The 15,646-nt window shown below is 29.9% G+C and overlaps 1 protein-coding gene across 1 annotated transcript in view; it reads right to left on the bottom strand.

Moving 5' to 3' along the window:
* Nucleotides 1–458: 458 nt before the first annotated feature.
* The window catches only part of MS3_00004074 (uncharacterized protein), a 66,074-nt gene continuing 50,886 nt past the window's right edge, over nt 459–15,646 (bottom strand). Inside the window, exons 3-5 of the mRNA XM_012938556.3 lie at nt 8,344–9,587; nt 6,177–6,542; nt 459–2,593 (exon numbers count right to left, since the gene is read on the bottom strand). Coding sequence (XP_012794010.2) covers nt 1,694–2,593; nt 6,177–6,542; nt 8,344–9,587 — 2,510 coding nt within the window. The 3' untranslated portion in view covers nt 459–1,693. The remainder of the gene's footprint in view (nt 2,594–6,176; nt 6,543–8,343; nt 9,588–15,646) is intronic.

Below are 15,646 nucleotides of genomic sequence, written 5' to 3'. Positions count from 1 at the left end.
TTATTTTAAAAATCATCTCCATGGTTTCTTACCAGATTCATTGTTCCTTATACTGAATTTCTCACTTGACAATTAATATCTACCACGAGTTTATTATTACCGACTGTTAATTTTCATCTTAACTCAATAGTTGAGATCATGAGTCATTTGAAGATAGACCACTATAGAAGATCTGGAAGCACTGGACGGTTTTTTCGTCCTAGTATGGGACTCCTCAGCAGTGCGCATCTACGATCCCACCTCACAATATTCGAACCCAGGACCTATCAGTCTCGCACGCGAGCTCCTAACCTCTAAACCAACTGAGCCGGTATCCAACGTTGTCAATGTCTAACTTCAACTAATCCACGAAATTGCACCACCGTCAACTATTGTCATCAGTGGGTTACTATCTCACAACAGACCCGGTTGAATTTGTTTTAATCTAAATTTGATTCATAGAAAATATAATTATCAAACACATATATTCTCTTATTCTTTTCAAATATACATTTTAGAAGATATTTATTTAACATAAACATCTAAAAGTAACGATATTGTGTAATAACACCAGAGAATGAGAAATTATTACTCGGTAAACTATCCAAAGAAATAAAACAATACACCAGAAAATTTATTTAATTTTTCTTTGCACATAAAATGAATAATATATTTATTATTTATTTTGTACTTTTATATTTATATCTGCAAGAATTAATCTCATAAATTTTGATACTCAATCTTCTTTTACCTCTCTTCCTTTCCTTTTCTCTCTCTCTCTCTTTGTCTTTCCTCTTTTCATTTCATTTCCTTTTTATAGTTTATTTATCATGTTTTTGCTTATAGTTACAATCACAAGTGTAGCATATATATATATATATATATATATATATATATATAATCGGTTACATTGACTGTGAAATGATTTGTTAGTGCATGTTAACCTTCTAGTCTGTATATATCTGTATGCAATGATGTATGTCCATAAGTGAGTCTGTATATGTACCTGCTTTGATACTCAACTGTTGATTCTGTTACTAAAACATAGGTAAAAACTGTTCAAATTTAAAGTATACATGACAATATGTACAAACCTTATAAAAAAAAGGAAAAATGATATTAATTAATTATAAGTAATATCATTAGGAAGTGAGAAAAAATGTTATTAGAAAAGAAATACAGATGATATTGGAAATTCATTTTGCTTTGTTTTACTGAAGTAATATATTCATTCATTTGCATTTGTTTATTCTTGATTTAATAAAAACAGATAAGAAAGAAAATTAAAACAATATATGAAATATATAGAATTTGAAGATAGGTATTCACTAACTGCTTATTTGAGTTAGTAATGATTATAAATAGAGCATGAGTTTGTATGCTTAAAACAAACAAATAAGTCAGTATTTTCTATATTTTACATTGGTAAAATGAGTAGAAATTATTTTTGGAACTTTCATTTGTTAGTCAATATTCTCCAATATATATATATATACTCATATTATACTGGTGATTTTCTGGAAACTTAACAAATGGACAATAGTACATTGATGATTGAGATCAATAATAGGATAAATGCGATAACAGGTAGTGATTGAAGATCGAAAATTCTTCTTTTTTTATTAACATGAATTTAAATTATCATATACATAGATGTTTATGTTAAAATGGTCAGAATATGTACTCAAATTTGTTTTTATAATAATTACTTCTTTTAGATTGTAGATAAAGTTTTTGTGAAAGAATTAATTGGCATAAATAATGGCCTTCCAAGAGGTCTAGGTGTAGAGACTGCAGAGTTTGTAATTGTAGAAGAACTCAGAGAACATAATGGTAATGATGATGAATTAGAAAAGGGTGAGAAAGGAGTTGACAATGATAGGGGTGGTGGTGATAATACCAATGAAGGTTGACATACAACAATGGAAGGTATCATTTCTATGGATTTATTAACATCTACTGAATTCACCAGTCGAGTCTGACTAGTATTTTCTTGAAAATCATACATAATATCATTATGACTGTAAGAAGTATTGAATGGAGGATTATTTTTGGAAGGGTTTGAACTTTCCTGCGCTAATGACATAGTTGTAACAGTACTGTTCATTGGTGGTATATGATTATTACAGTCGGATGAATCAGGTTTCACCGAAACACTTGTAGTAATAAAATTACTTGTTTGAAAGACATAATTCTGTGCGTTGTATAATTCCATTTGTGTTTTAAATACATTCATAACTGATTCATATTCAGAAATTGAGTGATTTTGTTTTAAATGTTTCATGAATTCAGTGAACTCTATAAATGCTTGTCCATTTAAACATAAAGGACAAAATATTTTATTTGAAAATGTCAATTTGGTTTTTATTGCTTCTGTAGGAAAATTTTCATAATTTACTGGTGAATTCGTTTTACAAGACTGTAATTCGCAAAGTGAGTTATGAGATCTTATCATTTTCTTTCTTCGTTGTTGTCTTTGTTGTAGATGTTTTGAATAACAGTGATAATTGACCGGTCTTCCAAATTTGTTAAATGAATAGTAAGGATAAATTGTTCTGTAACATATTTCACAAGTACTCACCGGCAAACTTTCAATTTTTTCAATGTGTTTAACCTAGTAAAAAATAGAAAAATGAGGAAAAATATTTATAATTATATTTCTTATATTTTAACAGAACAGAAACTATAGTTTTTAGACAATGATGAACTCTCGAAGGAAAAAAAACTCTAAATATCGTCAGTCATCTAACATTAAGTGTTTTTAGGCCTATAACTTTGCCCAAGAAATATCATATCTATAATCATTAATTTAAGTAACATTTAATGGACAATCAATGGTTGAGTGATGATGATCAACGTATAGTTACAGTTGGAAGTGAAAAATGTTCTGATAATTTCGATAATTCACTTGGTTACAAAAAACTTGTCAATTTCAGACTAGACTATCTTTACACAAAACCTTCATAAAATTAATGGGAAAGCCATAGTGATCAGTATCTTTTTTCATGGGTAACGAAAATCTGAAAAGTCGATTCTAAAGTGTTTGATTATTGGAAGATTAAATTATTAAATTTAAACAAACATTCAAATTATTTCATTCGACCTCATTTCATAGTTCATAGTCTTGAAAGATGGACAGAATTTAAGAATTTTTTTCCGATGAGATTTTATTTCACTACAGTAATAAATTGAAATGCCCAATGTCATGGTAACAAAAATCTAATTGTAAACGTTTCAAAAATAATTTTTTTCTCATTTTATAAAAGAATTAATTACTGATTATTTTCTTTTCAAAATAGAAAAAATGCTTCAGATTATAGAAAGATTCCCAATTAGTCTGAACATTTAAGTTTCTTTGTATCATTCAAAATTAATATTTCATCTTTGTTTACAAACTTTCTATTTAAATCAACAACAACCAAAATATTTTTGAATAAAGTTTTTGTTTGTCTTACACCAGGGAATTTTTCAAAAAAAATTGTTTTAAATTCATTTATAAATTGACCTAATTTATTTAAAAAGAAACACACACACAAATAGAATCAGTTAAGATTTATATTTACCACCTAAAATTTGAAGGTTCAAGTGTCATGTGGAAAATGTGAAAGCATAAGAACAGTGAACGGCCTGTGTTGTCATAACTACCAGTAATTACATTTCATAGTTGGTAAAATATTGTTTGTTTTGTTAATAACTATTTTTATCGGAAGAAAATTTTTAAAAGCCATTAAAAGGAGAAAGTATATTTCTTTTTAAATATTTTCTTTTTTTGGCATTCATTAATGATACAAATTTCCACTTTAAATGTATTTATACTAATGGTTTATAGTTTAGGAAAATCGGTGCTGTACGTATGAACTATGTGAACTTTTACAGGTAACAGGCAGAAACAAGATGTTACTAGGAATTTAAACAGTAGTTTCGTAAAGAAAAAACATTATATACATATTATAGATCGCTTAATTAACTCCGCTTGAATCCCCTCTGGAGCTACTGCCAGTCCCAAGCCCGGATAAGGGGGGAGGATTGGGCATGGGGTTAGCGACCCTATCCCATAGAAAACTACCTCGCTAAAAAAACTCTTACCATCATTTAATTATAAATAGAGCGGTGTTCTTCCAAATTCTGATCTTCTGATTCCTCCTTGTCTCTTTTTTCTCTTCCCAAATTTATTTCACTGGATTATACTTTTTAACTAACATCTCCAAACCTTAATCTTTTCGATCACTGCTTATACTCTTACTACCTCTACCACTACGGGATGTGAATGGACAACTGCATTTCTGTGCTAATGTGGTATAACAACTCGAACTGATGTACGTACGTACGAAGTTCCACGTTGTTACTGACTGTGAGCGATGATTCAGAAGAACACAAAAGAAATAGAAGTAAGCACAATTCGAATCCATAAAAACATTTTGTCTTTAACTTATGAAATATAATGAATATTTTATTCTACACAAACAGTTAATCAGTATCACACACTATAATAGTATGATTTGTAATGTAGACTATACTAATGAAATTATCCTGGAATCACTTAATATTACACAGAAGTGTTTAATAAAATCACTTAATAACACAGGGAAGTTCTTTTCATTCTTATGAATATATTTGTTGATGTATCTGATTATATGGATTTCAAGTTAAGACTGTCATATAACGTTTTAATATTGTAATCACCGGAACATGTGAATTTAACAACAACACCAATAACGAAATACAAATATATCACAACTAGATAAATCACTTAACTACAAACAAAATTTCATGTATACATATTTACAGTTGTGTTTTTTTTTTAAATTGTTGATTATTTTTCATTTAGCATTTCATTTCCACTAAAAAAAGTTACATGAATATAACCAGTTTATAATAACAACAAAACTATGCAAAAACAAAACAAAGAAGTTTACCTAATTTGTTTAAGAATTTAATATATGACGAGATCATTATTTTATATTAAACACGTTTGTTTATCAACCAAATCAACTTGATTAAATTACTGAATTGATATGAAGTGCAATTAGAAAGAAAATGTTAAATGTTCTGATTTCTTTTTTTTTACTTTGTTTTTCAAAAACAACACCACTTTTATCATGTGAAAAGTTTGTGTGAATAATTGACATATGCAACTAATTTACATATATTTAGCTACAAATATCATGTGATATTAGTATTTGTCTGAAATATGATTGTATTTTAGCTTGGCATGGATGTTGATTTCTTAAATTTGATTGGGGAACATGGTCATGAATGTGTTATTTTCAGAAACTGAATAAAATCGTTATCATTTTCTTCAGTGTTTTATAAATATCAGATATTAGCAATGGAGTTGTGGAGATTGTTGAGTTTTTGTTTGAAATCATGAATGAATGAATGTGAGACTACCACTGGAAACCTTGAAGCACTGAACGGTCGTTTCGTTTTAGTATGGGACTCCTTTGAAGTGTACACCCATACTAAGACGAAACGGCCATCCAGTGCTTTCAGGTTTTTAATGGTAGTCTGACATTCATTCATTCGTGATCTTAATCAAAAATATCAGATAATACAACACTGATTTCAGTGAAATTCAGTGGTATCTGGATCTACAGAAATATGTTGTACGTATTACTGATCGCTAATTTTCATTGTAAACTGACAAAACTTGAGAGATAGTGGAAAAGACTTTAAGACTTGTTTAGTTGTTTTACCATAGCTAGGAACAACTCAGTAGTACATGTCTGTGGTCCCTCTAAACAACAAATTCAAAAACTTCAAGTATATATCCTACTGAATCAACATAATTATTTATTCATTCCATTGAGACACTACTGACTATCAATTCATCTTTAAGTAATTTTAATGGTTGAGATCATGGGTCAATTGAAGCTAGACCGCCATGGAATACATGGAAGCACTGGATGGCCGTTTCGTCCTAGTATTAGACTCCTCAGCAGTGCGTATTCACTACTCCGCCCCCGCCCCCGCTCCCGCGAGATTCGAACCCAGGACCTCTAGACCACTGAGTCGGTATGCAACGGTGTTAATGTCTAACTTCAACTAATCCACGAAATTGAGCTCAATGTTTATTTTTGTTTAAATTTCCTCTTTCACATTCTTTCTTAATCTTGAAATTACTACTTAATTTATTGAATGATTTTTAAAATAAACAAGACAAAAATGTTACTAAATAGAGGGATGAAACTACTTACAGTATTCTGTTTTCTTTTCATATACATTTTTCTTCTAACATACTGAATAGATTTTCTCTTTAATTGTAATGATAATAACAATTGATTTGATATGTAATGTAATCGTTGACGTGAATGATTGATGCAAAATGAACTAAAGTATTGATTTTTAAAATATTTCTTCATTAGTTGTCCCCGTTTTAACCAATTCATTTTACTATTTGTTATGTTTGTTTCTTGTGACTTATTAGTAATATTGGTTGTAACACTACTAAGATTGTTATTATTACCAATAGAAACGGTATTAGTTGTTATATTCAATACTGTACAACAACAAATATTCTTCTGATCTTCTGAAGTTATTTTTAAACTTAAATTTAAAGGATTCTGTTAAACAGGAAAAATGCGAGAGAAAAAAAACGAAATAATTTAGTAGAACAAAAGAAAACATTAAAAAAAGTAAACATTTTGAACAAAATCGATTATTTGTATACAAAAGGGATACATTCGTTATTGGTTATTTAGTTACTTAGTTTTTTTCCCAAACAATCTATATGTTTCCTTGAAATAATCAATTTAATAGGTTCAGTTAATATTTTTGTTGTTGTTGTTGCAACTTAACTACATGATGGATAAAAGTGATTTCCATTACAAATGAGAAAATATGAACCGATAATGAAAGATGTAAAGAGAAAAAAGAACTCATTTCAATTCATATTAGAATCATGAATTATGGATCATGTTTTCAAACTACATTAAACAAGAATACAATATTCTTTGCAATAATGAATCTCATTTAAATATTTAACTAAACGATTCTATTTTTAGCCACTATTGATTATTGACGTAATTTATTGCATCGGTTTTAGTTATTTGTTCGTTTTTTTTTCTTTTAGAAAAACGAACTGAGAAATTATGATCATCATTAGAATTCTCTTGTAGTACTATTTATAACGACCACTCATCAATAATAAATCAATAATGATTAATTAATATACATTAAATGTAAGAAATGAAATTATATAATCAGGGTTCTCAAAAAAATTACAAATCTAATTTCAATTTTATTAAAATTTCTATATTTAGGTCCTAACTGTTATGAAACTATTTGTGTTTATAAAGTACAATAGAAGATATATTCATCTAGGTAGATAAAAAGAGTTAACATTGACTGATAAATAATACAGAAGGGATTTGAGCACATACAATATTATTAACTGTACGAAATAATCTATTGTTAAATTACCTTTTAATATATATTGATGACTTATTGCATAAAGAATCAAACTTTAGACAATATGGTACAAAATCTAAAGCAATTCTATGTATGTAATGTTATTGCCGCTTGCATAGTAAGCATATAACATAAACTAGGATATAAACTCTTTTATAATCTATAGGTTACGTCATAAATTAGATCACTGATATAATCTTCAACATCCTTGAGCTAGAGAATTGAACGAAGAACTATTCTAAACTTTGATTGTATTTCTACTCAATATTATGTTGATTAACTTTAGTTTAATGAATTAATTTATGATATTCAATGTATATAATGAAAACACCCAATGAATTAAGAGGTTGATGTTGTAAAATACTTAGGATGATGAATAACTATAAATATCATTTGTTAAATCAGATTATATTCTAAATATGATCTTTGAAGTTCTTAAACATATCAATTAAAGATGCCGAAATTCGATGAAATCTCTCGAGAATTCCCATTTTTCTCCGCTTTATTCAGCATTGAATTATCCTCCAGTCAATCCAAAAGCTTAAGCAATATTCATTCTAAAACCATATAACTTGACTAAGTTAAACAGTTTCTAGCTGAGTTAAAGTTGAATTTTGTCAAAAAGTAGTGATAAAATGAAGTTACTTAAGTTGAAAGTACATGAATTAATAATTCACAAATAGGAATGAATAAACTGGCCAAAGTTAAAATTGTGTACCAGCGAATGTCTAAAATAGTATAAAGCTCATATTATGACTTAAGGGCTCTGTTTTCTGATCTCTTATGGAGTGGTGGTATTTTACCAGCGAAAATTCTTAAATTATTCAATACTGAATTATTTGCAGTGAAAGCTATATTTTTCATTTTATTATAAAGTTACTTATAAATATCCTTCTATCTATTATTTCAAAGAATCTAATTAAATATATAACAAAAATTTAGGCTAATTCTAACCTTGTTCTCTTCATTTTCAGATTCTTTATCTGTTGAGCTTTTGTGTAAATCGGATTTATGTAAAACTGATTCCGTTGTCTCTAATTTTCCAGCTATATTTGTCTGTGAATATGGATAGATATCTGAGTTCGGAAGCATTGGGAATGGTAGTATATTCGGATAGTTAATTGTTGGATATGAAACTAATGATGATGATTGGTATGGAAACCCATAACCAAGCCAAGGTAAATTTGTAGCGACAGTAGTTTGGAATGTCAAAGGGAATGAAACATCACTAGATGTTAAGGGAGTTCCTATTGAATTATCACAACTAATTATTGTTTGTTCGGAGTTTTGGGTCCGTCGTTCTTGAGTGGATGTTATACTTGAATTTTTAAACGATACTTGGGATTCACAAGGAGAACTAAGTATACAATTTGGATTAGTGTAGTCGCCAATATTTTTGTCTTCTTCTTGAGATGTATCTCTGCTACACTCATTCATTATTCGTCGAAAAGATGTATTCATATGTGATTTCATAGTAGGAAATGACTTTTCATGGCCAGATCGATAACATTCTAAGGATCCTAAAGACGGATCTGTCACGCCATGTTTGTTCGCTTTGTGTGTTCTTAAAAAATATTTATTACAGATCCATTTATTACAAATATCACACAATACGCGCATTTGATTAGGCGATTTTCGTGGTATACCAGACTGGACGACAGAATTTGAGGTGTTTCCTATGGAACTTGTTGGTGAAACCTCTGAGCTCAATTGATTGAATGTAGATTGATTGTTTACATTTTTATTTGTGGATAACTGAGTAATAGTGTTCCATGATCGATTGCTAAGAGAATCGCCTACTGCACCAACTGCTGTCATTGTTGCAATCGGGTTGATTGGTAAAGTAGAAAATGCGGCAGCAGCAACAGCGGCTGCAGCTGCTATTGATGTGTGATTTATAGAATCATCACTACTGCACGGAGTATTCGATAATGGAATTCGGCTTAATTCTGTAGCATTGCTATCGTTCATCTGTGTTTCTAAATTATTTACTAAATCAAATGGGATATAGGGAAGTGAATTCGTTGAAGTATTTGTGGAAATATACTGAGCTATATCATTTGGTGAAAGTTGGTTAGATAAAGAATTTGGTAAAGATTTAATCGGTTGTGATTGTAATCCAATGTCCAATGGTTTTGTATTTGTTAAATCAGAAGAATTTGCTGTTGATTCGCTATTAATTACTTTAGGTTCCGATTCTATCAGAAAAATTGGTAAAACAAACCATACAAATTATGTTTCCTTTTTTTAGTAACACAGAAAAAAAAATTATAGTGAACAGATCAAATATAAATTATAAAAACTGATATTTATATATTAATTAGCATTTGTTTGTTGTTTTTTTTTAGAAAAAAAAGTAGTTTCTTGCATAACACGCAAACTATTTCTATTCACCTGTTACCGTTTTTCAAGTGTCAGGTGACATAAGGTTAAGATAACTGAACCATGAACAAAAATATATTTAAATGAAAAACTGACAAGAAAATGTATACTTCATAGCTAGTTGAAGTTTTTTTCTGTCATATCTCACAATGATGAAAATAATAAGAGCCGTAATAGTAATAACCTTTTTTCAGAGGAAAGTAGAGTAAAAATAATAAGGACTGTGTGTGTGTCTGTGTGTGAGGTATTAATGATGATGACCCTGCCTAAAGCAATGATCCTTTTAAAAATAAAATAAAATAGATACAAACCTTAAAATTATATAATATCTTAGTCATTCAAGTCATTAACATTGATCCTATACACATATGAGATCATAGTTTTTAGTTTTGTTTTTTTGTTCTCACAGGGATAATGTCATGTTTATCTAGATATATACCGGTTCTGTATCAATATTGACTGGAAGTTTATGACATCATTCATCTTGACATGATTCATTCATGGATATATAATAATATGAGATTTCTTGGCTTAATTTATATGCGAAGAAAATATGAGGAAATTTTTCTGGGGGGGTGGAAGTTTTAATAAAGTGATCTCTTTTTTATTTTTAGTAAAATTTTTAAAATGTGGGTAGTTTTTGTCAAGAAAAATGTTATTAATATTTATAATGGAATATAAAATGTTATTTATGTACCTGTTGCGTTTTTGTTTATTTAAGCTTCTATGAATAAAATAATGGTTATTAGTTAAGCTAAGCACATCAGTTAATTAATAGATCATTTACATATCGTTAGGCTAACAGTTCAACACAAATTATACTCTATTACAATATTATTGTTAATTGACTTGGTTACATTGAACACCTAAGTTGTTGAACTAATGGTTCATAGAGAATTGTTGACTCTAATGATCTATATTTGTTTATCATAATTTTACGCGAATGAGAAATTCCAATTTAAAATAAAGTATATATCCACTGTCTTTAACAGAGTGTTGTTGAATCGGATGAAAGATGCAGTAGACACCCAACTTCGAGATCAACAAGCTGGATTCCGTAGGGATCGGTCGTACACAGACCGAATTGCGACACTACGGATCATCGTCGAACAATCAGTTGTGTGGAACTCGTCACTATACACCAACTTCATTGATTATGAAAATGAATTTGACAGTGTGGATAGTAGAACGTTATGGAGACTCCTTCGACACTACGGGGTTGCTGAGGAGATTGTCAACATTATTCGAAACTCATACGACGAACTACAGTGCAAAGTAGTGCATGGAGGACAGTTGGCAGACGCATTCCAAGTAGAAACCGGAGTCAGACAAGGCTGTCTACTCTCTCCCTTCCTCTTTCTTCTGGTGGTCGACTGGATTATGAAGACCTCGACATCTGAGGGAAAACACGGAATACAATGGATAGCTCAGAACCAATTAGACGATTTGGACTTCGCACCATCGATGAACAAGGAGGTTCAGATGCAGACGTAATGGCGAGGATTGGCAAAGCAAGGGCTGCATTCCTACAATTAAAGAACATATGAAACTCAAAACAACTCTCAGTCAATTTCAAAGTCACAACCTTCAATACCAACTTCAACGCAGTTCTACTGTATGGAGCTGAAACTTGAAGAACTACAACCACCACCATCAAGAAGGTACAAGTATTTATAAATAGCTGTCTACGAAGGATACTCAACATCCATTGGCCAGATATCATCAGCAACAGCCTTCTGTGGGAGAGAACAAACCAGCTTCCCGCTGAATAGGAAATTAGGAAAAGACGATGGAAATAGATAGGACATACATTACGCAAATCGTCAAACTGCATCACGAGACAGGCCCTAACTTGGAATCCTGAAGGGAAGCGGAAAAGTGGAAGGCCAAAGTACACATTACGTTCGGAAATAGAAGCAGACATGAAAAGGATGAATAAAATCTGGAAAGAGCTAGAAAGGATTGCTCAGGTCGGGGTTCAATAGAGAATGCTGGTGAGCGGCTTATGCTCCTTCACGAAGAGTAACAGGCATACGCAAGTAAGTAAGTATATATCCACTGGTCTCTGGCTTGCTACGGTTCTTTAGTTAATACCAAATTTTGATGAAAACAAATACCAATAGGATAAATATCCTGTTAAATTGAAAACATATTTATTGCAACTTGAAGATAAATTATTCATGATCTTAATAATAGTTAAGAAGCAATTTGTTTCACTTTTTCAGCTCGCTAGCTATAATGAAAACCTTCTGAGGAGTAACCATTCTTCTCTGTGCTGTGTACAGACGGTACTTATATATAATAAACAGTAAAATATGCTAGTCTTGTTCTTTCTTACTCTTTAAACCACATATTATCGATGCTTTCTATGTTGGTGAACAAGATAAAAAGTAGAATGTCAGTTAATTCTGACTTCGTCAAAAGCTTGGTAATTTAACTCCTATACCTATTCTATGATCTTCTTGTGAAGAAATGATTCTGGAAACTAAAATATCTATAAATCACAGAACCGCTGTTTTGTTTTATTATATGGGACTCCTCAGCAGCAGACATACGCGAGCTCACTATGTGATCTAGCTCAAGATCTTCCCTTTTTTATTCTGGTTTTTTGAATCTTCCTATTGATGTTTAGAATTGTAATCGATCAGTCTGTTATTGGCATATGTGCATCCTGTACGGATTTCCTCGATATTGCCTGAAGTCACAAGCATTATAAGCACCATCCTCCATTTCTGTTTAGAATCTTTGAGTGTGTTATTTTCTTTAGTGACTAGGAAATAAAGTGCTTATCTCAATATTGACTTATAAGAAGCAGTCTACAGTTTGTGAGTATAGACAATACGAATATGCATATAACTATTTGTTGATATACAACAAATTTCGTTAGGCATTTTTTTCTAAATCATTTACAAGCTAATCTACTGTATAAAAAGTGTTTGTATTTATTGACAGAATTTCGCACATTTACTGAATTAATTTATTTTCCATAAATAAAAAGATAACTGTTTAAATGTATTTACTTTGAGACTGAGGGAAAATTTTCCCTTGTAAACAGTTCTGTTTTTAAAGAAAAATAGAAAAAAAATTCACTGGAAACAACACGCCTTTTATTTTCCATACATAATTCCATCAAAACTTAATTATAATTTTAAGGGAAAAAAAATTTCAGAAAATATATTCGCCTCTTTAGTTTTCCCACATTGTTGATTTATTTCACACTTTTTACTATTCTACTTTAATAATGAAGATGATGATGGTGATGATGATGATGATGTAGAACACTTTTCATTCGATGAAAATAAAAAACAAAAGAAACGACAACAACAAAAAGAAACAAAACATAACAAGCATAGAAATGTATTTCAAATCGTTTACACCTGATCGCGTGCATATTTGGTCAACCATATTATAATAAAAATAATTAAATATTCACATTCAATTATTTTCTATTTTTCAATAGTTTTTATTTTACCTTTTTTTCTCTCTTTCAACCTGACAATGTGTAATTCAGTATAATTAAGAATTTCTGTTGCACGAACACCTATATATATATATATGTCAATACACATGAATACACGACTGTGTATATATAAACATACATTTAGTCATTAGAATCTTAATGTTATTTTCTTCGTTGTCCATGAGAGAATAGATTCTTCGATAAACTTTTTATGGAGGCTTGTAGTTTGCACAATGTTCCTAGAATTCAACTTTTTTTAATGTTAAAGTTTATAATTTTACTGAATGAATAATTTTATAAACAAAAATATATGTATAATATATATATATATATATATATATATATATATATACTATTCATAGCAAAAGCCTATGTTTACTATCACGTAGAACTGAACAAATATCCTCATTCCAGCACATACATACATTTTCCGTAAAATATATCGGCTGTTTGTAAGCATTCATACTATATAATTAGTGTGTTCAAAAGAAAAACATATTTCCACTAGTTTTATTAAATTTAAATGTCACGGTTTATTAATTTAGGCTATATGTATATACGTATGTGTAAACAAGCATATATATATATATATATATATATATATATATGCACTTGCCTATTATGCAAAACAATTCAAGCTTGTTTTTTTTCTTTGTTTAATAATATATTTTAATATAAAATTCACTTTCCCATTGTGATTAATCTCTCCCTTATATTTCATAATAAAAACACCCCCTATTCATCGATATCACTTTATTACCTTCTTCTTCCTCCTATTCTCCACCTTATTATTATTTCAAGTGTTTTTTTTGCATTTGTTTACGTCATATTAATTTCTAGTATTGTTCATACTAATCTAATATGATAATAATGGTCAGTTTTCAGTTGTAATTTATAATATTGTCGTTAGGCAAATATCCACTTTATAACACTTAATCTACATATTTTCTCTCTTATTTTACTCTTTAAATTATCCAGCCGATTATATATGGAGTTTTGTTTTCTTCTTATCTTTACATAAACATATATCTAATCAAACTTTCTGAAAGTTTATACTACTCATTATTTTCGTTATATTTTTTTCTTCTTCTCTATCTCGTTATTATCCTTATTATTATTTTCGTTGTTGTTATGCTTGTTATTACTTGATAAGAGTTCAATTAATTTACTTCAAAGTTCAATTTATTTTGCGTGATTATGAATTAATTTATCTTATTTTATTCAATTTGTCAATATCCATATTTATATTACATAATGTTTATTATTATTATTTTAAAAAAAGTATCTTCCTTCAAGCATTAAAAAAAGACGTTGAATAGATGTTGTTTTTCTCTTCTTCTTTTCAAGCATTTCTTTCTATGGATATCTTCTAGGAATTGTTGATATGAATGAATAGGACAATAATAATAATATACCAACAATACACAACACTTAATCAGAAATAAATATTTTTAAAAAGAAAGAACTGAATAAATATTCAAGCCACTAACTAGAATGAAGTGAGTAGAAATACTAATGAGATTGATAAATAATGAAGCAAATAATAAGACATTAAAAGTGGGTTTTTTTTCTGTTTGTTTGCTTTTTTATGGTAGAGGACTTTCAGTCTAATGATATTCATTTTCGTATTTATCCTCATTTAATGATAAAATATATTTTGATTATTTTGTATTTTCATTAGTTAAAATCATGAGTCAATTGAAGCTAGAACACCATGGAAAACCCCAAAGCACTGAACGGCCGTTTCGTCCTAGTGTGCAACTCATCAGCAGTACGAATCCATGATCACACTACTCCACACCATGACATTCGAACCAATGGTGGTCTAGTTTCAAATGACTCATGATTTCAACTAGTGAAATTACTAAAATCTCCACAAAACCCCCTTCCGATAATAATAATCATCTGCTCACTAGTGACTGAATTCAACAGGCATTTCCTGGAGGTCTAGTGAGAAACCGTGACCAGTGGAGTTCAATCAGGTTTGTTGTGAGATATCAGCTCACTGAAGACAATGGTTTACGGTGGAGCAATTTCGTAGAATGGTTGAAGCTAGACATTAATACCGTTGGACACCGGCCAGCTCACCGGTCTACTGGTTAAGCGTTCGCTCACGAGACTGATAGGTTCTGAGTTTGAATCTCACGGTGGGTGGGATCGTGTATGCGCACTGCTAAGGAGTCCCATACTAGGACGAAACGGCCGTTCGGTGCTTCCAGATTTTCTATGGTGGTCTAGCTTCAATCGACTCATGATTTCAACTATTGAAATTTCTAAAATCTCCACAAGACCCCTTCTGATATTTTGTATTTGATAAACTAATCATTTAAATGTAAGTAATGTTTCAATATTAAAAGAGGAAAGAATAGCAATAAATCGAGATTCACAATGTTATCGGTACATCTATGAGATAAG

The sequence above is a fragment of the Schistosoma haematobium genome, chromosome ZW, assembly GCF_000699445.3.
Source record: "Schistosoma haematobium chromosome ZW, whole genome shotgun sequence".
Classification (NCBI taxonomy): Eukaryota; Metazoa; Platyhelminthes; class Trematoda; order Strigeidida; family Schistosomatidae; genus Schistosoma; species Schistosoma haematobium.
This window is presented reverse-complemented; position numbering and strand designations above follow the sequence as displayed.